Source organism: Thamnophis sirtalis, unplaced genomic scaffold (assembly GCF_051295495.1).
Source record: "Thamnophis sirtalis isolate CommonGarterSnake01/CBP01778 unplaced genomic scaffold, rThaSir2_p1.2 scaffold_7, whole genome shotgun sequence".
Lineage (NCBI taxonomy): Eukaryota > Metazoa > Chordata > Lepidosauria > Squamata > Natricidae > Thamnophis > Thamnophis sirtalis.
The window spans coordinates 63,008,272-63,031,547 of NW_028261387.1; the positions used below are offsets into that span (position 1 = coordinate 63,008,272).

Here is a 23,276-nt window from a genome sequence, read left to right on the forward strand (position 1 = left end):
TGTATGTAACTTTCCAGAAATAGATCTTTGGGAAAGAGCAGTATTGTAATTATATATGACTTCCATCAATAGCTACTCCAGCAAGTTATATGGTCAGCACTATTAGGAGTGGTTGGGAGATCTAGGGTAAATCAGAATCATTATATTCCCATGGAAATATATTCCCAATATTAATCAACCTCAATTTAGAGTTGGTGCTTAAACAAGGCCTTAAGCAAGATTGTAATCATTTTCATTTGAAAGTATCTAGTACCCATTTTACAATCTACTGTTGTCTCAATGAAGATACTGCCCGCAAGGCACCACCCCAAAACTATTGGGTATAGTGGGGGACTCTTATGAGTGGGGTACTTCAGTGCCTGTTTCAGAAAACTGAAATTGCCCTATCCCTTCAAACAGTGTTAATACTAGCTAGAGTCCTATTTCACTCCATCTCTTTGACCAGCTTTCATTGGCTATTGTGGGCAAAAATCTGTCCCAAAAATGCTTTTTCAAAAGCCATTCCATCACAGCCACCTTCCTGGAGGCCTTAATTTGGAGGCACACAGCAGGTCTGAAACATGGTAGACCTCATAGCCCCAAGAACTCTGCCCATTTTCTTAAGGGTAACTGGCTCAAATTCTCTTCAGGTAACTGAGCACAGGTGTGTTCCTGACATTTCCAAATGATTTGTCCAGCTGGAATCTTATCTCCAAATAGGTGACTTTATCTGATAGATATACTGAAAACATTCCTCACATTGGCCATGCAAGGGTTCCTTTAGTTCTTGTTTGTCCAGAAGGAACCTGGTCACATCATACAGGGCTGCTGGTGTCTATCCGCAGACACAATAAGTGCAGAGAAGTGAGCATGCTCTTACCATCATGAGTCCTCACAAAGGCTCTTATCTTGGGATAATTGGCTTTATCTAGATGTTCCTTGTGTCACTTTACTTTCTGCAGCTGCTCAATAAACCAAGGAAGTCTGCAGGAGCCACAAACACAGTGTGAATAGATTATTCTGTGCAGGTTGCATGCTGATTCCAAGCTGTGACCAAGGTCTTGACCGAACAATATATTTCTGTATCTTCCAGTTTAGGATGAGAAATGAGAACAATTGAGATTCATTCAAGACAATTGAATGACTGAATTCATTCATTCAGTCATTCAATTGTGAATAAAATCTATTGAAGGAAGAGGGAAATTAATTCATAGCTAAAAATTCCAAATAAAAAAATCTGATCCTGTAATTGTTATAAAAAATTTGAAGCCTTTCACGAGACTTCAAAAATCAGTTTTTATGTTTGTTAACTATCAACAATTGGATACACTATATACTTTCTTAATTTCTGTTACTTAAAGAATGTAGGTTTTTTTTGAGAAGGAGGAGCCAACGACGCGACAACACAACATGCGGTCTCGACAGTCTGAGACTGCCGTTGACACTTTTGCCACTGAATGGTCCAGCAGGACCTAAACTGTCCCGGAAAGACAGTGATCAGGAAGACAAAGCCTTGCTGGTCTCAGGGACATCGCAATGTCCCTGATTGACCCAAGGGAAGCGCTTCAAGCCGGCGGCAAACAAGCAGCCCCCAAGTTGTCGGAGGCGGCTCCGGAAGGAAGGAAGTGAAAGTGAGTCCATCGGGTGAGGTTTTTTTTTTACTCTGAGAAAGATTGCCCAAAGAAACTTTTTAAAAAAAGATTAATTAGTCCTTTAAGTAAAAGAATAAAGCGGCGAATTTAATTCTTATTGGACTCCCTTGGAAAGTTTTCATTTTTTCTTGCAATGATATTTTGTGGATTGAAGTGATTGTAACATTTCCTGTTTCTCCGCTTGAAGTGAATGGATTGATTTTTCCCCTCTATTTTTTACTACCTTATTTTTTGGCTTAAATTAAAACACTCTTTTTATTTTAACAAATTCTTCCTTCTATTTTTACTAAATTCCACCAAAGACCATTAAAGATTTTTGCTTTCCATATAATTGAGAAAAGTATGAAAAAGTGGAATCTGCCATTCAAAAGTCAGAGTCTGAAGTTCTTTCTTTGAAACAATGTATCCTTAGTTCATTCCTATTTGATCTTACTGACTTTGTAACTGAAGGGTTTGCAACTTGCTTACAAAATTTGTTAAAGAGTCAAGGGCACGAATTGTTTTTTGCAGGTGCTCTTGGAAAATATTTTGGCAAGAGAAGGAAAAGGAAAGAAAAAGATAAAACCCTTCTCCTTTGAAGTGTAAAAAAGAACTTGTGCTTAAGTTAACTTTTTATACACACACACACACAAAAGAAGCTTGAAAGGCTAGAGTGGCAGTGGCTATCAGGACCCCTTTTTTCTTTTTTTCTACTTCATTTTTTTGGGGGGAAATGGATCAATATCCAGATGAGGAAACCTTAAAATTTTGAAACATCCTGTCTGGAATTCAAAATATTTTAGAAGGATTTGGGAGATTTTGAGAAGAAGTTGGATAGACTATTGTTTATCACAGCAAAAGATGATGGGGTCGGAGCCCCAAAAATTAAAGAAGAGAATGAAAATATAGAAGATAAAGCCAAGACAATAGATGAACTTATTAATGGAGCAAATATGGGTGAAAGCAGAAAGAAGGGAAGATGGAAAAGTGAATTTGACAATTTGGAGCTTTATCCCAGATTTCAAGATACAGGAGGGAAAAAAAGGTGATAATGATGGAGCTAAGAAGAGAAACCTATTTAGAAATAAGTTTGACAACCAAAGACAAGCTAATGTTAATAACAATTCAAGGGCAACGAGACTGAGAGATCTTTTAAGCAATAAAGTACAGAGAGAAGTTTATAAAAACTTTATAAAGGAGCTGAAAAGAGAATTGACACAACAACTGACAAGAGAGATAAGACTGTTTTGCTACTGGAAAGATACAGGTTGGTAATGAAAGTTGATGATAAAAAGTTAGTTAAATTTTGGTGATTAATAAGTAGGAATTTCAGTATTTTTTGATTGTTGAATGTTTGTTTGTTAACTTATAATTAACTATGACAACAATAATGAAATAATTAGTATAAGTAACCTGGTTATAAATTGTAAATTGGGCCTTGGTGAAAAGACCTATAAATATTATTAATAAATTTTTGTTTAGATCTTGTTATAAAGGTATAACTACTTTGGGTCTGAAGAGAGGAGATGTGATATAAACAGTAAATAATTTTTTCGTTAACCACAATACTAACAAGAAAATGTTAATGGATATTTTGGGTGATTAATAAGTAGGAATGTTAGCATTTTGTAGATTGGTTTAGATTCTTATTAAATGTTCATTTGTTAACATATAATCAACTACGATAATAATAATGAAATGATAACCTTAATTAGTAAAAAATAACTTGGATATAAATTGTAATTTGGGACTTAGGGAAAAGACCTATAAATTTTATTAATAAATTTTTGTTTAGAGTTTGCTATAAAGGTATAATTTCTTTTGGGCCTGATGAGAGGAGAGGTGATATAAATAGCAAATAATTTTTAGTTAACTACAATAATAACAAGGAAATGTTAATGGATAATGTTTAATGATATATATGTGTGTGTGTTGTACTAGTAAAAGCAAATTGGATATAAGCTTTAAATAGTGAGTTGGGGGGGAAAGGGGGGGAATGCTTAGATATCTTACTGACTGACTTTGTTTCAGAATATGCTATAAAGGTGTACTGTTATTGGAGGTTTATTGAAATTGCGAATGAATGCCAGTAGGTCATTGTGTCTTTAAATACAAATGATTTTAGATAAAAACACGTTTAAATAATTGTAATTAAATGAGAATTGTGGTACAGTGATAGTAAAATACTTTTTTTTTAAATTTAAAATGTACAATTCAATTTGAATGAAGTATATGTAATGATTGTGGAAGAAACACACGAAATGTATTTGTAACCAATTGACACGCTTTCTACAAAATGTAACGAAAGATGATTCTTTTTTGTGTGTTTTTGTTTAATTAAAAAAATAAAACTTTTCAAAAAAAAAAGAATGTAGTTTTTTGTATCTTAAATTTTACTCACATTTTCTAAATATTGGTAATACATCTTTTTAGCCTTTAACATCTGGTTCAATTCTCCATTCAACTATGAAATGCTATTTGGTGATCTTGGGCCAGTCATTATATACAGTTCATTCAAGTTGAGGGTAATTGAAGTGCTAGAAAGGAAAACGTGCTTTCTTAAGCTCATTAGAGAAAACTGCACTGTCTGACTTTTGAATAAATTTGCTGGAACATCCATTCCTGGAAAGATTGGCAACTATCCTGAATGTTTTCTATTTGAGAATAATCTTTGTCACTGTAGAATAATGGACTTTAAATTATTTGGGAATGGCCTTATATCTCTTCCCAGATTGATGGGCAGCAACAATTGCTTCTCTAAGATCTTTACTCTTTGGCATTGTGTTAACACACACCTCAATGCTGGAGTCCAGCAAACTCCATTTATACTTGCTAATGATCAATTGATCAAGGACCATTGATTAGCAGTACCTGGCTGCTACTTAGTCTCTTCATGCCTACGAAAGCAGTAAGGTGTAGTTAGTTCTTCACACATTCTCCATTTTGGCTTTCTTTTTGTAAAATAAATGATGACATGGTGTCATATATTGCTATTCGTCTGAGGTTGTACTACTTTTAAGAACAGCTAAAGACCAGATGATTTTTACTATGTCCTAGCTAAGAGATAAATACTGTGCCCTAAATGTACTCTGAACCCCAATCAGGATGTCAGTGACTCAATCATTTGTATTCATGGGATATGCTGAGTTAGTTTGACTAATAAATTATCCAAAATAGTATAATGAAAAATTTCTGTGTGTGCGTATGTGTTTTGCTGCAATACTGCTTCAAGCAGTATGATCATAAAGCACTGTTGGAGAAGACCATTTGTCAAGTATGGTAGCATGTAGATGAAGAGCAATAATCATGTTTTTATTCATTCAATTTTATTACTATATCTATATCCAACCATCTTTAAAAAGAACATGGCAGGATAGCTTAGGTTAGTAAATTTGCATATGAACAAATCACAAGACTTCTGGAACCACTGTCCTTTGGACAGATGAGACCAAAGTGAACATGTTTGGTCATGTTTGGCTATGTTTAACACACACAGCATATCAGCACAATCATCTCGTATCAAGCATGGTGGTGGAGGGATGATAATTTGCGTCTGTTTTACAGCCACAGGACCTGGGCATCCCAATTCAATTGATATAATCATGTAACAATAGTTTCTTTCAACAACTTAACATAATTGTAATGCCAATGGGAATATTATATGAGATGCGAAGAAATAATTCACTTTTGCTTTTTCTAGTGTTTTCAGAAGCCAGATATTACCAATGGTACAAAGGAAAAAGAATATAAACCCCATGATATTCCTCAGAGACAATCCGTTCAACCATCTGAAACTTGTGCTCCTGCACGCCGTGCCAAACGCATGAGATCGGAGGTAGGATTGACTTTGTATATGAGATAATTGTACGAAGGTCATAATATAAAAGTTTTATCCATTGCCAGGAATTAAAGAGCATGATCTCTTAGGCTTATGATCTCTTAGATTATGTCTACAATTCTTATGATGAATACAGCTGCTGTTGTGGTCTTATTCAACCACATTTGAGAAGAATATTGTTATTTAATTAAATGTATTGGTGCCCCAATTCTAGTCTTAGGGATAGCATATTCTTCCCATAATACAATTTCTTTGGAATGCTGTTTTTGCTTTGATGAGTGCATCATATTAAGCTATAAAATGATGTGTTTTCTGTTGGCTTATAATGTGTAAACTATGGCTTATTTAACATAAAATACTTTAAGAATTATGATTTAGCATAATTTTGGATCCAATTTTTCTATTGTGCAAAGATCTCTTACAGAAATCACATATGGTTAATCGCTATTATTACTAATATTTCTAAGTCATGATTTTCAATCACTCAAAGCAGTGTACACAGAAAAATAACAGGATTCAAAAAAATCATGACAGTGTATATTGCAATGGGATGACTACTGGGGGAGATGTCAGAATTCCCCAAATTCTGTATCACTAAGTCAAAAATTCATTAGAGAGGATCTAGTTTTTGTAATCTGTTTTAAAGAGAGCAAACTAATTAAGAAATGTTGATGTCAGAGTAGAAGTTGAACTAATGTATAAACCGTTGAAATCTAGAAGCAATTTAATTTGGCTTCTACTATTCAGTACTGCTTTGAGTTAAAGCTTTGATCCCTGACCAAATTACCTTTACTAAAAATTCTGAGTATTTGGAGCCCTGATTTACCATTTGTGTGAAATGTTATTTTGTAATGTTAACAATATGCTTATGATTTAGAGCACTTCATTATAAATGTTTTAAAACATTTTAAAATATTAGTTCAGTACTTTTGAATTAACTAACATCTTGATTTAAGCGTACTCAAAATCCTGTAGATGAGCAGTGTCAGTATAGAATCCTTGGCTATTGTAAAGGTCCTTATCTACGTAATTTCTTATGTTTTTGACTTAGAAATTAAATGCTAAATCAGAACTATGGGATGTTCCATGCAAAAATTCTTCAACATTGTTATTACATTACTACCACAAGAAGGCATTAATTGCTAGCAGCTGAAAATAAAAGCCAGACTCCACATCTTCCTTTCTCTTCACATTAATTTTACTTGTCTTAAGTAGTTTAATTATAGTGTAATTCTTATTTACGATGAAAGCTGAACTCACTCAAGAGTGACACATTAAGTGTAGATAGGGAAAGTCTGTTTTTGGTATGAAATCATCTTACAGCAGGTTAATATAAGAGTAAACACATTTTAAAATGAAAAAATATTAAACTTATTTTTTTTCTTACAAGGCTACTACTAATATTAAAACTGAGATTGAAGAAACTACAGAGACCAAAACTCATAATTTGAGGCGCAGAATGGGGAGCACTCCAATAAAGCCTGACAATGGTAAGCTTACAAGTGAAAATTACATTGTTGTTATATAGTTTCCCCTTAAGGCTGTAGCTAGGTCTAGCAGTGTAGATTGCCCAAAGTTCTGTGTGGTCTTTCACTTAAATAAAATTTAAATTTTTATGAACATTTTTTTTCTTTACAAAATTGGAAGACCTTCTTTGTTATAAAAAGAATTTGTTATATACCATTTTGTTTTTTAAATCACCTTTAATGTGTATGTTTCTACAGATTAAATAAAAACCAGTTTTTCCAACTAAATTTTCTTTAATGGACTTACTTCTATTCCAAATGCTTAACTAGTGTTAATGTTTTGCCTTAATCAGATAAAGAACCTCAAGCTATACCGAAACGAGAAGTTGTTGAGAAAAAACAGTGGCTTTGGGAAGTAGATAGAGAAAAATCAAAGGGACGTTCTAAGAAAATTTTTAATTCTGTGAGTATGTTTATTTGGGATTTTTCATGCTGATAATAATAATAATAATGATAATAATAATAATATATTATTTAGTGCAGATAATTGAAAAATAATACCTCAAGTTTTAGAAAAACAAAGTGCCAATACTATAATAGATTAATGTTAAACTAATCTGCTGCAACATACTTTTCTAGAAAGTTGATCCACTGTTGCCTCTATTATTTAGAATGAAATTTTAGTTTAATTTGATATTTAGTTACTGAAAATATTTTTCAAATTCTTTCAGATTTTTTGAGATCTACTTCAGAAGCTGTATTTTGATGCTCATTGAGAACAAAGTACATGCCAGAAAAATCCTTCTAGAATAGCTGAATTTTATATGGGTTTGATCACAGTCACTTTAATTGATTATATACTGAATAATATCCAGTCAGTTTGAATGTGATAGTTAATTCTGAACACAACCATATCTGTACTTATTATAGGGTATCCACATGCAACCACTTTATTCTAGATTTTTATCCCCCCCCCTTTAAAAGATTTCAGTTTGTTTTTCAATTGAATTGTACAGCTTTTATGTTATATTAAAGGTGGAAAAAATTCTGAAGTTTTTAATTTTGCTCTGATAATTTTACATCACAAAAAAGCATTTTAATGGGTTATAGACTTTCTAGAGCCACTGTATGTTGTTCAGTAAAAACAACTAAATATGTTCTAATATAAATATGAGATGTTTATATATTTGTTTTGGCCTGGTTTTTGTATTGTGAGCAGTAGAATAAAATACTAAATATCGGAAGTTATTTTTTTTTAACCACAACTTTCTTTTAATAGGTCGATTTGTATGTATGCCTATTATGTGGCAGTGGAAACGATGAAGATCGTCTGCTTCTATGCGATGGCTGTGATGATAGTTATCATACTTTTTGTTTGATACCACCTCTTCATGATGTTCCCAAGGGAGATTGGAGATGTCCCCAGTGTCTAGCTCAGGTAATATATCATAGATTTTTTCCTAAAAGATAAATTATCAGTATTTAAAAATATATTGTATGAAACCAAAGTATGTTTTTCTTTGATTTGACACTTATTTTGGAAGTGATGAATGCAGCTCACTTTTTATTTCCCCATAATTCTGTTTAATAGGTAATCTCCCTCATCAGTAGGAGACCCAATCTATCCACATTTAATTATTCAGTTAATTGGTTCCAATGTTAGGGAGATTGAGTCCAATGCCCCTACTCTGTAGGTTGACTCAGGACTCTCTACTCTTCCTGATCCAAGTTAGCAGGTACATGAAGCTGCTGGGTGATGTATCAGCAGCTCACTCAGCAACAGATAGCTAACTATTCATCTCTACCCTGGGTTGAACAAATGATGCCCTTAGGATTCTTTACCAATGTGAGAGGCTGTGTCGGCCTAAGTGGAAAATAATAAGTTTTAACTGAACCCTGGCAAAACCAAATCAGTGTAGATTCTAAAGCCTCCTGAATTTGTAGATTTTCTATCCTTGACTGGAATTGGGTAGTCCTCCCTAGGCAGCGTCGTTGAACAATTTGCATTTTTCTTATACTCATAGTTCTTGTTCAAATGGCAGATTGCAGGTGTTAAGTTTTGCACAGATTCATCTTCTGTGTCAATCGTGTCTGTTTCTGGAATGGGAGTCCCTATTCATGGTTATATAGCAGTAGACTTATATACCGCTTCATAGGGCTTTCAGCCCTCTCTAAGCGGTTTACAGAGAGTCAGCATATTGCCCCCAACAATCTGGGTCCTCATTTTACCCACCTCGGAAGGATGGAAGGCTGAGTCAACCCTGAGCCGGTGGGATTTGAACCGCTGAACTGCTGATCTAGCAGTAGCCTGCAGTGCTGCATTTAACCACTGCGCCACCTTGGCTCTTGACAAGTTATTCATGCCCTTTGTCACCACCCATCTGGAGTACTGTAATGTGGGCAACATAGGAATTTTCCTTGAAGATCACTCAGGAGCTACAGCTAGTTTGGTAATACAGACAGTTTTGACTATTTCACAGTACTCTCATAATATTATTGCTCCATGAACTCCCATTGGCTTCCAGTGAGCTGATGCAATTCAAGGTGCTGATTATCATCTACAAAGGCTCTGTACAGCATAGAACCAGGCCTTTTGGAGGATCACCTATTGTTTCTGCTTATTTTATCAGCAATGTCAAGGTGCACAGGTACCAGGTCCTTTCTATTAAACTATGCCTTCAAGTGGGATCTAAGAGATACACCTTCTCTTCCCTTGGAAATCTTGATGGTCCTGACTCTTTTGGCCTTTGTAAAACCTGATTGTTTCCTTGTACATTTGGGTCAGGATGTTATAGTTGCACTAGTAATTGATCGTTGTTTCTTATTGATTGTAAGATGGAATTATCTACTTTGAGATCACATGATATATTGATTTATTGTAGCTGAATGTTTTTTTAATTAATAGAACTTTTTGAGGTGGTTTTAATTTCTTGTTAGCCTCTGCAAGTGACAGTAGTGAGATGGATTGCCAGATTAATTATTTAAATAAATGTATGAATGTGATACTGCTTCTAGAAAAGAATAAAAATAGTCCCCATAATAATATCATCCATAATTTTACTCCTTTCTTTTAATTTGAGCATTGCAGTCTCTGACTTCTTTGACCATATTATAAACTCTGGAATCTGCAAATTTATTTATGTATTTATTAAATTTCTTTGTTGCCCATCTTGCTGCAAATAATCGATAGTTATATGTTGCATCTTATTCAGTACTGTGCATACAATATTTATTCATTGTTTTTAACAGGAATGCAATAAACCACAAGAAGCATTTGGCTTTGAACAGGCAGCACGAGACTACACGCTTCGTACATTTGGAGAAATGGCAGATGCCTTCAAGTCAGATTATTTTAATATGCCAGTGCATGTATGTTTATATTTTTATTTAGTTTGTAATTTAGATTTCATTATAGGGGATATTCATGGAATGTAGGGCCTATTACTTCAACCTACATGTCCATTCTTTCAGTTGCTACCATTCTATTTTTTTTTAAAAAATGGTATGACTCATATTTTAATACAAAAACTATTCACTCTAAAATTTATCTAGCCTCAGAAAGTATTTACATTCTGCTTGATATTTAGTGTCTTTTTATCAATGGTTTAACTCCTACATGTTGAAATTTTTCCATCTTTCTATTTGTTATGAAAAGAAATTACATTCAAGAACATATAATAATAAGGAAAAAGGATTCTATTAACTGAGAAAATGATGAAATAACCAATAGTACTTACGGGAGCTTTTATCTCATCTATAATGCCTCCTTTGAACGGTCACTGTTCAAAGTGACTGTTGTAAGTCGAGATATACTTGCACCTGTATGATTTCAGTATTAAACATAAAATCACTGAAAGGATTTATTTGGCTTCTTTATTTGTTCTGTTTCCTTAATATTTGTCCAAATGGTTAAACTTTTTAGTACAAATATCTGCTGAATATACCCCTTACAAATGAAATATTTTTTCTTCCATATTATATCATTTGATTCCATTTATGCGCTCATTGTATTCTCACTGCATTTTTATTTTATTTTATTTTATTTATTTTATTGTTGGTAATGTTTTGTCTGCTTTCTATTCAGATGGTCCCCACAGAATTAGTGGAGAAAGAGTTTTGGCGCCTTGTAAGTACAATTGAAGAGGATGTGACAGTGGAATATGGTGCTGATATTGCCTCAAAGGAATTTGGCAGTGGGTTTCCTGTAAGAGATGGGAAAATTAAACTCCGACCAGAAGAAGTGGTAAGATTTGTTTCTTGACTAATTCACAATCAATGTTGCCCAGAAAGATGTGTGACATTTAAAAGAGTAGAAGAAATTAGCACTTAAGACTGAATCTTTTTTACTATTTTACTACCAGAAAAGCTTGGAAAAAAGTAAAAGTTATCTTGGTGCTAAAATATTACAACAGAGAAAATGTCAAGTAAACCTCTTGCAGTGTGGGGCATATTTTCACTGCTGCTTTAACTCAAATGAGTATTTTCCTTTGCCCGTGTAGGCTACTATTCAAACCCAGAAAGGTTGCTACTGACAGTGAAGCCAAATCAGTTTTCCCTGGTTGAATCCAAATGATACATACCTCTAGATCTCTTAGTGGCCTTCTGCTTCGCTTCATTTGGTCTAAATAGTCAGAAATATCACAATTTTAGAATATGGGAGGCTTTAAAAGCTTTTCAAGAATCCAAAGAATTTAGGATTGTAAGAGTTAATACCACTTTCAGTCAGGATTGGAAACAATTGAAAGTTGGGACAATATTGATAACAATCTTGTTATCCAGTTTTGGACTACATCAAGTTTCTGGACCATTTTTAAATTCAGATTTATTTTATTTATACTTTATAATATTTTCATATTGCTTTTGAAATACTAAAGCAGTATTTATTAAAACAAATAAAACTATAAAAATCATTCAAGTTAAAACCATTAAACTATTTACTTCAACTTCACTTAAAATATTTATATTGTTGCCCATTTATAACAAACTCTAGGTAGCCCCCAAATCAAAAATTAGTTAAAGACCAAAATTAAAGAACACAGGTAGTTCTCTATTTCTCCCCCATCCAGCCAACTCTGCTTTCTTACTGTGCTGATCTGAAAATATTATCATCATAATTACAGTGCAAGTAAAGTAGAGTGAGGTTCATGTTTCACTACCCCAGATAGTTCAAAAAGAAATAACTCAGTGTTCTACAAAATTGTTTGAGTTGCTTCTAACTTCCAAGTTCTGTCTAGCACAGAGCTCCAACACAGTACAAGGAAAAGAAAGTTAATCTTCCCAGGCTTGATAAAGCTTTGAAATTAGGGGAAGGAAGAAACAAACGGAGATACTTCAAGTTTTTGATTTTTTTTAGCATATCAAAGTAAATGATGATTCCCTTCATCCGCATCCCCTTTTCCATGATATCCTTGGACATCCATCACTTTATCCATTGTTTTGCTCACATATTGACTCTTGATGGATGTTATCTGTGTTATTTTATAAAGTTTAGGCATAAGTCAGTGATTCTTTAGTGTCAAGTTAGAAAAACATAATCAGATTAAAAAGTTCCACTTCCACTTGATTGGTTTATGGCTTATAATTGGTTGGATTCTACTTTTTGCTTTGCTTCTAGGAGTATCTTGATAGCGGATGGAATTTGAATAATATGCCCGTGATGGAACAGTCTGTACTTGCTCACATCACTGCAGATATATGTGGAATGAAGTTGCCCTGGCTATATGTGGGGATGTGCTTTTCGTCATTTTGCTGGCATATTGAAGATCACTGGAGTTACTCCATTAACTATTTGCACTGGTGAGCTTGTAAAGAATGATACTTAAAGATCCCTGACTTCTACAGATTATTAGACTAAATATTTCCTTTTAACATTAATGCGCACTATTAATCTTTCATTTGGGTATACATCTTGTTTGTCTTCCTAATTATAATACATAATTATAATTATACATTTAAAACTGCTCTATAACTTATTTTTTCATTATTTGTAGGGGGGAACCTAAAACATGGTATGGAGCCCCAGGATATGCAGCTGAACAACTGGAAGATGTCATGAAGAAGCTGGCTCCTGAGTTGTTTGAATCTCAACCAGATCTTTTGCATCAGCTGGTTACAATTATGAATCCCAACACACTAATGTCTCATGGTGTGCCTGTATGTCACTGAGCTTTTGTTTTTTTCCTTCTGCTTCTAATGTGGGATACATATCTTACTACATTTTTTAATGTTTGGAAATGTTTTACATATTTTTACATACCCGTGTTGAGCTTTTTTTATAAATGGGTGTGATAGAACAGAGAATGTAACTACTTTTTACTGACTTAATTGAAAATAATCAAAACCAAATGGCATTTAAAAGAAAGGAAAAACAGAGAAAAGTGCACAATATAAAAATTAAGGAAGGAAAAGGTTTAAAAAATGATCTCATTTATAACAAAGTTTGGCCCAATTAATCCACATTGTGCATCACACAATAGCCTACCAGATGTAACAATTTTCCTATGTATAAATAAATGCCTATTAAAACCTGCATGTAGCATAAGAAAACTAATAAATATTAATAACATTTCTCTATTCTGACTATAGTATAATATGCTGTTTCATATTGTTCTCATATTCTGAACTGACAAGCCATCCCAAATCCATAATTTTTTCTTAGTTTTTAACTTGGAAAACGAATTTCAGATTCGGTGTGTTGTAATTGCTGTTGTTGCTGTTATTATTATTTAATTGCTGTAGCTGATTTACAATTCCTGTCATCCCCAAGTAGTTGCAATTACAGCAGCATTAAAATGTACAGAAAAGGTAGGCATAGATATTCATCTCCTGTTATTTCTTATAACTAATTGCACATAAACTCTTTACAGGTAGTCCTAGACTTATGACCACAATTGAGCCCAAAATTTATGTTGCTAAGCGAGACACTTAAGTGAATTTTGCCCCATTTTATGACCTTTAAGTGAATCATTGCAATTAATAAGCTAGTGACACGGTTGTTAAGTGAGTCTGGCTTCCCCATTGATTTTGCTTGTTAAAGGTCGCAAAAGATGACCACATGATAATAGGACACTGCAACTGTCGGAATTATGTCAGTTGCCAAACATCTGAATTCTGATCACATGACCATGGGAATGCTTAAATGGTCGTAAGTATGAAAAATAGCCATGTCACTTTTTCAGTGATGTAACTTTGAACAGTCAGTAAATGAACTGTGGTAAATCAAGGACTACCTGTATTTTTGAATAATGCTGGAACTATTAGAATTTCCAGTTTTTTGGTTTTTTGGATGATTCTCATTGACCACTGCTGGCACCAGCATCTGGGATCATTCTTTTTTAAGAAAAAGAGCTCTTAATGTATTCTTAATGTGTTCTAAAAACAAGACTTAAGTAATAACTATGTTTTTCCCTGTGTTGGCTTTATTTTTTTTTCTAGATTTACCGAACCAATCAGTGTGCTGGTGAATTTGTGATTACATTTCCAAGAGCCTATCATAGTGGCTTTAATCAAGGTTTTAACTTTGCTGAAGCGGTTAATTTCTGCACCGTTGACTGGGTATGTTGTGAAGATAATGATCTGTTTATTTAGAAAACATAAATAGGTTGTGGCTAGCTTTTCTAATATGGATATAGTTATCTGATATGAATTTTGTTTAAAATAAAAATATGCAAAATCAATGTACAGGTTATTTAATAACTATACAAAGTTATTTGTATATGAAGTTTACTAGAAAAATCACTTCAGAGAAAAAAATATTCAGTAAATTCAGATTTTTTCTTGAAATGAAATCAGTTTTTACATTGAACACTTTCTCAAGTAACAACAAAGCAACAAAGATGATTAGGAGACTGGAGGCTAAAACATATAAAGAACGGTTGCTGAAATATGTCTAGTTTACTGAAAAGAAGGACTAGGGGTGACATGATAACAGTGTTCCAATATCTCAGGGGTTGCCACAAAGAAGAGGGAGTCAAGCTATTCTCCAAAGCACATGAGGGCAGGACAAGAAGCAATGGATGGAAACTAATCAAGGAGAGAAGCAACCTAGAACTAAGAGAAAATTTCCTGAAAGTTTGAATACGATCTTAGAAGAGTTTATTATTAGCCTTTTTATTCTTAGTCTAAGGAACTGCATTAAATTAACATTTTCTTCAGTCAACAATGGATATCATGTTACTTACCTTAGAACATAGAGAAACTATATTTGCTCTCATTTTTTGTTTAGTTGCCTTTGGGTCGTCAGTGTGTGGAGCACTACCGCTTATTAAACCGCTATTGTGTGTTTTCTCATGATGAGATGATATGTCGAATGGCAGCCAAAGCAGAAACTCTTGATGTGGTGGTAGCTTCTACAGTTGAAAAAGATATGGCTATTATGATTGAAGATGAAAAGACTTTACGGGAGGCTGTGCATAAGCTGGTAAATTTTGGTGGGGGTCTATACATATTAAATTGTGAAATAATTTTAAGCTAAACAAACTGACAGCTTTATTTTTTTATTATTTATTTATTTGTATTTTGCCTTTATTGTTTTTACAAACAATCCAAGGTGGTGGATCCTATACCATTTCATTTCATATATCCCAGCTAGTGAGAGTACAGAGACAACCTTTGGAATCAGATTCTCCTAGAGATCCAGATACTTAGACCCTGGTGGGGTTCCAGAGATCAGGCTTTTCTCCCAGGCTTTGTGCTAAGATGGTTGGAGTTCCTTGTATATTGCATGACATATTTGTTGTTGACTGAATTCACCATGTTGTTTATTGTTACATGTTTTAACTTTTTGTGGCATTTTGGTTTTTTTTATACTGTGAGCTGCTCACAGCCATTTATGTGTTTATATTTATTTATTTGTTTTAAATTCTGCCTTTATTATTTTTACAAGTAAGAGGAAAAATTTAAATTGAGTAAATCAATAAAAATAAATGCAGTACGAACTATTTTTGATGAGCTTTAAAAAGTCTGGCCATTAAAATAGCATTATTATTTTTAAGTTATTTATCTATTTACTAATTTGGGTATAAAGTTATCAGATAAATTATCGTGTAATAGAAAGGCTAATTCTACCTGAAACTAGCAACCTTGAAGAAAATCAAGTCCCACTTCATTATAGAGCTTCATAAGTAATCAGCAAACTGGAAACCAGTAAGAATCCTACAACAAAGATATAATGTGACCTTTCCTTCCCACTACTTCAGACTGCCTATTTAGGAACTGTAGAACCTTTGCAACATCTTTCTTTTTCCTCACAGAAGAACATTGTGATTAATGATATGAAAGCCCATTGAAAGATCCAGTAGCATACAAATAGTCATATACTCTTCATCTAAACCCTGCCCTAGATCATTCCTAAGAGTGACCACTGTGCTTTCCATCCCATGCCTAGTTCTGACTTCTGACTGCCAAGGGTTTAAAAATCTGTTTTATCTACAGACCATTCTACTTGATGCCCCACCCTATTAGTAATCTTCCTCAAAAATGGGAGATTGGAGATGGGGCAGTATTGTTACTGCAATTGTTAAATATTTATCCTATATTTTATTTTTTTGTTCAACTCAAGTCGGGAAACATGCCTCTACTTTCCTAGAACAACCATGTAAGGTAGATTGGGGTGAGAAAGAGCTTGCCTTAATAAGACCTGTTCACCAAGATTCACAGGCCCAATAGGTTCCCTGGGTAGCATGATAAGATATCACTTCCTACTATAAAACCTTCAACACCATGCACCTTCCATTCATGTAGGACAGTGCCTTTGTTCTACAGATGACAAATTGGTTTACATTATCTACAACAATGCCTTACACTTTCCCCAGCACCTCCACCCTAGGCACTCCCATATATCCTTTCTTCTGTCCTTTCACTCAGGTTTGAAAGCAAGATTGCCCCCATCTCTTACAATGGGAAAGGGCTTTCCCTTCTTCACTGTCTCCCAACAACTAAACTTGAAGCTCCTTTCTTTTCCAGATCTTTATTTATTCCCGCTTACCACCCAAGTGCTTTGAATTGCAGTTGCTTGGGCACCACAAGTCTGAACCAGTCCCTATCCACATTCTTATGTCTTAACTGTGTCAGTTTAAATCTTAGTCAGCCTTGGCTACCAAACACCACCTCCTGACTTCTTTGATTTATTTAGCTGATCACCTTGGCAACAGTATTTCTTACACTTCCTTCTGTTTTGGAGTTCCAACTGAATATCAGTGGCTGCTCTGCTCTATGCCATCATTTTGACTTTGCCTCATGTTCCTCTTGCTGGTCTCTGATTGGAATCTGTGGACACACCTTAACAGTTCTTAAGTGCTGTACATCATAACTTCCTTCTTACAATGCAGCATGATTGTATGTACTTTTTGCCTGTCTTTCCTTCACAGCAAATTAATGGTTGTAGGTGAAGGACAACCTGCAGTAGAGTTTTTAACCTACTTTTGCTCATGGCTCCCTTTTGAGTCTCATTTATTTATATGACCTTCCTTATAGTCACTGTTGACTGAAAAATAGTAACTAGAAATTAGAAGTATGGCATGGTTCATATTAAGAACCATTGATTTAGAAGACAACAATCAATAAGTAAAAAAATTAAGGAAACCAATTTTGGCTAACTATTAAACAAAACGTTACTTATTGGGTCACAGAACAAAGCAACCTTTTTAATGTGTTTGCTAATGTTGGCGATAATAAAGAGTATCTTGTAATGAAAGTTTTGCAGTGAACAAGATGTGGATTTGATTAAGAATGTCTGTTCCAACTCTGATTATCTAATTCCTTGTTGACATAATGGCTATTCTGTGAATTGTCTGTTACAGGGTGTTACTGAATCAGAAAGAATTAATTTAGAAGTGTTGCCCGATGATGAACGACAGTGCATAAAATGTAAAACCACTTGCTATATGTCTGCAGTCTATTGTAATTGTAACCCTGACTTATTGGCATGCTTATATCATGTAGAAGAACTCTGTACATGTCCCATATATCAATATAAAATGGGGTAAGTGTATTGCTTCATTATGACAACTAAGTATATTTTAAATGTCTTATTTTTTTCAATATTATGCACATAAATCCCACATGCATCTTAGTTAAGTTTCACGTGCTTCTTAGATAAATCTCACATGCACCTTTGATTAGCAGTTAATTAATCATTCAAAAAGGAAAAGGAAGATTTATTAACCACCTAGTTAATAAATAACTAGCTGGTTTTAGTAGAAAAGTAGAAACAATGAATTGTTATATTTACAGTGATTTTTTTCCATAATCTTATTTCTGTGTTTTGTCTCTTTTCTGTTTTGTGAAATCCTGTCTTTTTAACAGTACTATAAATTACATATGATAATGGAAGAATCACCAATTCATTGTTGTAATTTATTAGAAGAATATCTTTAAAAAATTCAGAATTGGTGGAAGGAAACACCAAGTCTTTCCTTTACCATTCTCCCAGGGATTGTTTCTCAACAACTTCCTCTTGTTGTAAAAACAACTGTGATCTTTTTACTTGGAGTTGTTGGGCGGCACACCGTAAAGGCAGGAAGTACAGCACAGGCAAATACTGATTAGGATTCACTACCTCAGCACAGTGTATGTCTGTAGAAGATATGTCTTGTTTATGTCCTAATATAGCTTTGACCACCAGAAGACTTGTTACCTTATCTGAAATGGATCAAAATTGATACTGAGGTCAAAAGGAGGAATTTTGTACCTTGTCACATGATTTCCCAATTGGAAAGTTTTATAAATTAAAATATATAAATTTGACATAACATTAGAAATTTAGTGACCCTTAATAACCCTAAAGGCTTATAATACTGAGGCAAGCAAACATGCCATTGTAGAACTAATCTAGGCAAAGCTGATGCTGCCCTTTGCATCAGCTACATAATTATTACTGTACCATAGCAGTGTGTTTCATGCTGTTGTATGCATTGCAGAAGTATTTTTTTTATTAAATCCACAATATTTAGAATTTATAAATAATGGTTTGAACTCTATAATATCTCCAGGTATCGACATACAGTGGATGAACTGTATCCAATGATGAATGCACTTAAGTTGCGGGCAGAATCTTACAATGAATGGGCTTCTAACGTCAGTGAAGCTTTAGAGGCAAAAGTTAATAATAAAAAAAGTATGTATCTTTTGTATTTTTTGCACTGTAGTTAAACATTATGAGATCATATTATCCAATCGTATTCATGTTTATTCCAGAATCCTGTTGAACTAAAGCAAATTAGTTAAGAAAATATACATAATATATCAGATTATATAGCAAAATAACTAAGCAATCATAAATTTAATTTTTTTAATTTATGCTAACTATATCTGTTAACTTTCAACTCTGTGATGTATAAGAATGGAGTAAAAACAAATGTAAATAATAAAGATGCATGAAAAATACACACACACACACACACACACAGGATTCATCTCTCAACAGGTGGTATATAAAACCAACAAATAAAATAAAAATCAATCAAAGAGAACTAAATGCTTATTGAAAAAAGGAGATACACTTTGAACGTAAGAAGCAAAGACATGTCTGAGCCTTTAGTGATAACATTCCATAAACCAGGGCCTAGTGGAGAGAGTGCCTGATGTTTCAACCGGGAATCTTTCAAGAAGAGACAGTAGGCCTTCTCAAAATATTCAAAATGGATGGATAGAATTAACTGTACAAATATGTTGCCTGATATAGCCCTGTGCTATAGAAATGCGCAATAATGTAATAATAATAAATCACATTTCTTAACTAAAAACTGTTATCCTCCTAAAGGTCTCATGAATTTCAAAGCTTTAATTGAAGAATCAGAAATAAGAAAGTTTCCAGACAATGATTTATTGCGACATCTTCGATTAGTTACTCAGGATGCAGAGAAATGTGCCTCGGTTGCACAGCAACTTCTCAATGGCAAGAGGCAAACAAGGTATGTTTTTGTGGGTAGATTTAGATTCCTGTGGTGTTTGTTTGGAAACACTATAGGTGTCACAGTTACTATTGGCACTGAAACTTGCCTATGTGCATACCTATTGTGCAGTTTCCTTTCAAAATAAATAACACTATGCAATGCACAAAAGAGTAAGTAAATCAAAGAAATCAATACATAAGAAAAGGAAATATTGTTTAATATAGGTTTTGCCGACAACATTCATGATATCTTCCCAGTATTAGTATATAGTATTCTGTGTTTCCAAATATCCTTGTTTCCACCAAATGAATGCATAGCTTCATATGCTTTGTATGCTTTTGTTTTTAATTTTCTCATCTTCTGTTTGAGGATTTCATTCATTCACGTTTTCATTCTTATTTCTTTCTACCCATTCATTGTCCCTTCTTGCATTGCCACTTTGTTAGCATAACAAAGTGACAATGCAAGATGAATAAAATGTCTCGAATAAGCAAAAAAAGTCCACTGAAGTAATTTTTAATCTAATCCAAAGTATTTATACATTAAATAATGTTGCTTTTGCTGCTTCCAGTTAGTAACCCTGACCAAGACAATAAGACCTATTTAAAAAACTCTTTCCCAAATCCAAGTGAGTTATTAAACTCCCAACAGGCAATAATGCAAAGCTTTTATAAGTCTTCAGTGAATTCACTGAATTTATTTCACTCTCTTCTTTATATATTTAATAGCATCTTGGGAGAACATAAAAAATTGTAACCTATGGATTTTGCAGCAAGATATTTTAACTACTATCTGAATGGCAGCATGAACATGCGCTTATGTACACCCACCTCCACACACACAAACACTGGTTTGGCCTTGGAAAAGTCCTTATGCATTTCACAAAATGTTTCAATACTCTTAGATTTCTCTAATAGTTTTTATCCAACTGTAATTAGGCTGATCAGAATTACTTCTTACATATCTCACATATCTCTTAAGCCTTCTACCATCTCAGATTTCCACCTTAAAGTTAGGATAGTTGTAGAATTTGTACATCCCTATCTGCCATTTAAGTTAACTGCCCATTAAATTTTGGTGGTTTATATCACAATTTGGGTTTAAGATCTCAGGCTGGTGGACACCAGGGCCTAGCTGAACTGTGCAGACGGCTTGGTGGAAATACCTAAGTGTGGTCCTCAAAGGAGGCCATGATGCTGGAGGAGTTGTATGCAAAGTTTTCAGGTGTCACATATTGTGCATTCTTGTTCTAATTGATGACATGACAGCAGAATTAGATCGCTAACACAGAAAATGTGGACCATAAAAATCTGTTCACATGATTATGATTCTAATGGATAGCTGGTTTGAGAAAAATATTTACATATTAACAAGTATTGTTTTAATAAGTTAGTTGAATAAAGATGAAATAACAAGATAAATGTATTTAATGTACCCTTTAGTGGTATAAAACTTTTTCTGTGTAATTGCAGATACCGGTCTGGAGGAGGAAAATCTCAAAATCAGTTGACCGTGAATGAACTCCGCTTATTTGTTAGACAACTGCATGCTTTACCATGTGTCCTTAACCAAACAACACTACTGAAGGTAACTTGGAATTATCAATGGAATAAACTAGAATTTTTTTCCTCCAAATAATAGATATAAATATACCTTCTTATATTTTCAAAGATTCAGGAACTTGAATAAGTAAATATCATTGTAGATCTGTTTGGTATAAGCCAGTTAATAAACTGTATGAACTAACAGGGATTCCATGGCCTTTATTTGCCAATTGAGCAGAATGCTTTAGGAGAGTCCCAAGTGACAGATATTGCCTCGGGTTCAGTGAGAACCTATCCACAGCCAACATGAGACCTATGATGAAGCCAGATTGTTTATATAACCTCTTTAAAAATTCTTTTAGCATTTTATTTTCTCTTGATTTATCCAATTTGATCCATTTAGGCACAGGGCAGGATGCTCCACTGCAAATCTAGTGAAGAATTGTTAAATCCTTAAACATTATTAATTTAGACTGTAGTGTAAATAATTTTGAGAGAAGCATACCTTGCATTCTGATTTGTTTGTCACTTAGTTGCAGAAGTAATATACATTATTTGTCAGTAAATGCAAAAATGCTGTTAAAATAATTTTTAAAATAGCTACAGTTCTGGTTTGAAAATTTTATTTTTTACTTATTCTCACTGCTTCATATTTTAGGATCTTCTTAATCGTGTAGAAGACTTTCAGAAATACAGTGAAAAACTTCTCTCTGAAGAAATCCCCAGTGCTTCAAAACTGCAAGAACTTTTAGAAGTCAGTTTTGACTTTGATGTTGACCTTCCTCAGCTTGGTGAATTAAGACTACGCTTAGAACAAGCACGTTGGTTGGAAGATGTGCAAAATGTTTGCTTGGACCACACTTCTCTTACTCTGGATGATATGAGAAGACTCATAGACTCTGGTGTTGGACTAGCACCTCATCCTGCAGTTGAGAAGGCAATGGCCAGGCTCCAAGAACTTTTAACAGTGTCTGAACACTGGGATGACAAGGCTAGAACTCTGATAAAAGCCAGGTAGAAAATGAGTCTTCTTGTTTCAGAACTCTTAAAATTCCCATTGCTTTTCAGTGATTTAAGTTATTATTTTTCCTCAACCTATAATAAAAATGAAAAAAAGTGTTCTGCTAGCGTTAAAAAAAGCAACATCAAATTGTATTTTTAGTAGAAGAAAGGTATCTCTCTTTGGTAAACAATAATTCATATTCTGTTAGCAATTTCATTGCTGATTCTTATTTTAAATATTACCTTGAGAATGTAAGTTACTTAATAATGTTTAAAATAAAGGGAAATAGTTTTACATAGTACAGGTAGTCTTTGACATACAATAATTCATTTAGAGACAGTTTGAAGTTATGAGCCAATAGTGGTTACTACTGGTTCTTCCAGCTCTGATTGTCCCAGCACCCTGCAGTCATATGATTGCAATCTGCTTGCCAACTGGTTCACATTTAAGATTGGTTGCAGTGCTTTGTGGTTATGTGATTGTCATTTGCAACTTTACCTGCTAACTTCCCAGAATGCCAATGTTGACGTGCTCCACAGGCATTCACATAATGCCAGACACCTTCATTTCCCTGTGATAGTGTCAACTTGGAAGTTTAAGGTATTTTGGATTGCAGCTCCCAATACTCTTCTTTTTGCTGGCTATGTTGATGAGAGTAGAAGACAACCTGATATATCAGGTTGCCTATGCTCTTCCAAAAGCCAACTATTTCCAGTACTGAATTGCTAACAAGCATGTTCAGTAATCAGTGATTAGGGCTGCAATCTAACAATATCAAAAAGTTTGAATTTGGGGACTAAAGCAAGTCATACATAAAGTGTTATGGTTTCATAGCAAGTTCACACTATAATATTCCACACTGAGGAATGCAATAAAGTTTTAATTCTTTTTTTAAACCTATAAATGTATAATTCAAACTTTA

General features: G+C 33.9%; 1 protein-coding gene across 7 annotated transcripts in view; it reads left to right on the forward strand.

The window, feature by feature from the left end:
- The window catches only part of KDM5B (lysine demethylase 5B), a 54,463-nt gene that overhangs the window by 21,392 nt on the left and 9,795 nt on the right, over positions 1-23,276 (forward strand). For all 7 annotated transcript variants that reach the window (XM_014059300.2, XM_087720258.1, XM_014059301.2 and 4 more), the window contains 15 exons: positions 5,311-5,445; positions 6,839-6,938; positions 7,268-7,377; positions 8,194-8,352; positions 10,164-10,283; positions 10,999-11,157; positions 12,529-12,710; positions 12,905-13,067; positions 14,349-14,468; positions 15,139-15,333; positions 17,714-17,895; positions 18,905-19,029; positions 19,675-19,825; positions 21,280-21,394; positions 22,010-22,365. In XM_014059300.2, the coding sequence (XP_013914775.2) occupies positions 5,311-5,445; positions 6,839-6,938; positions 7,268-7,377; positions 8,194-8,352; positions 10,164-10,283; positions 10,999-11,157; positions 12,529-12,710; positions 12,905-13,067; positions 14,349-14,468; positions 15,139-15,333; positions 17,714-17,895; positions 18,905-19,029; positions 19,675-19,825; positions 21,280-21,394; positions 22,010-22,365 (2,372 nt within the window). The remainder of the gene's footprint in view (positions 1-5,310; positions 5,446-6,838; positions 6,939-7,267; positions 7,378-8,193; positions 8,353-10,163; positions 10,284-10,998; positions 11,158-12,528; positions 12,711-12,904; positions 13,068-14,348; positions 14,469-15,138; positions 15,334-17,713; positions 17,896-18,904; positions 19,030-19,674; positions 19,826-21,279; positions 21,395-22,009; positions 22,366-23,276) is intronic.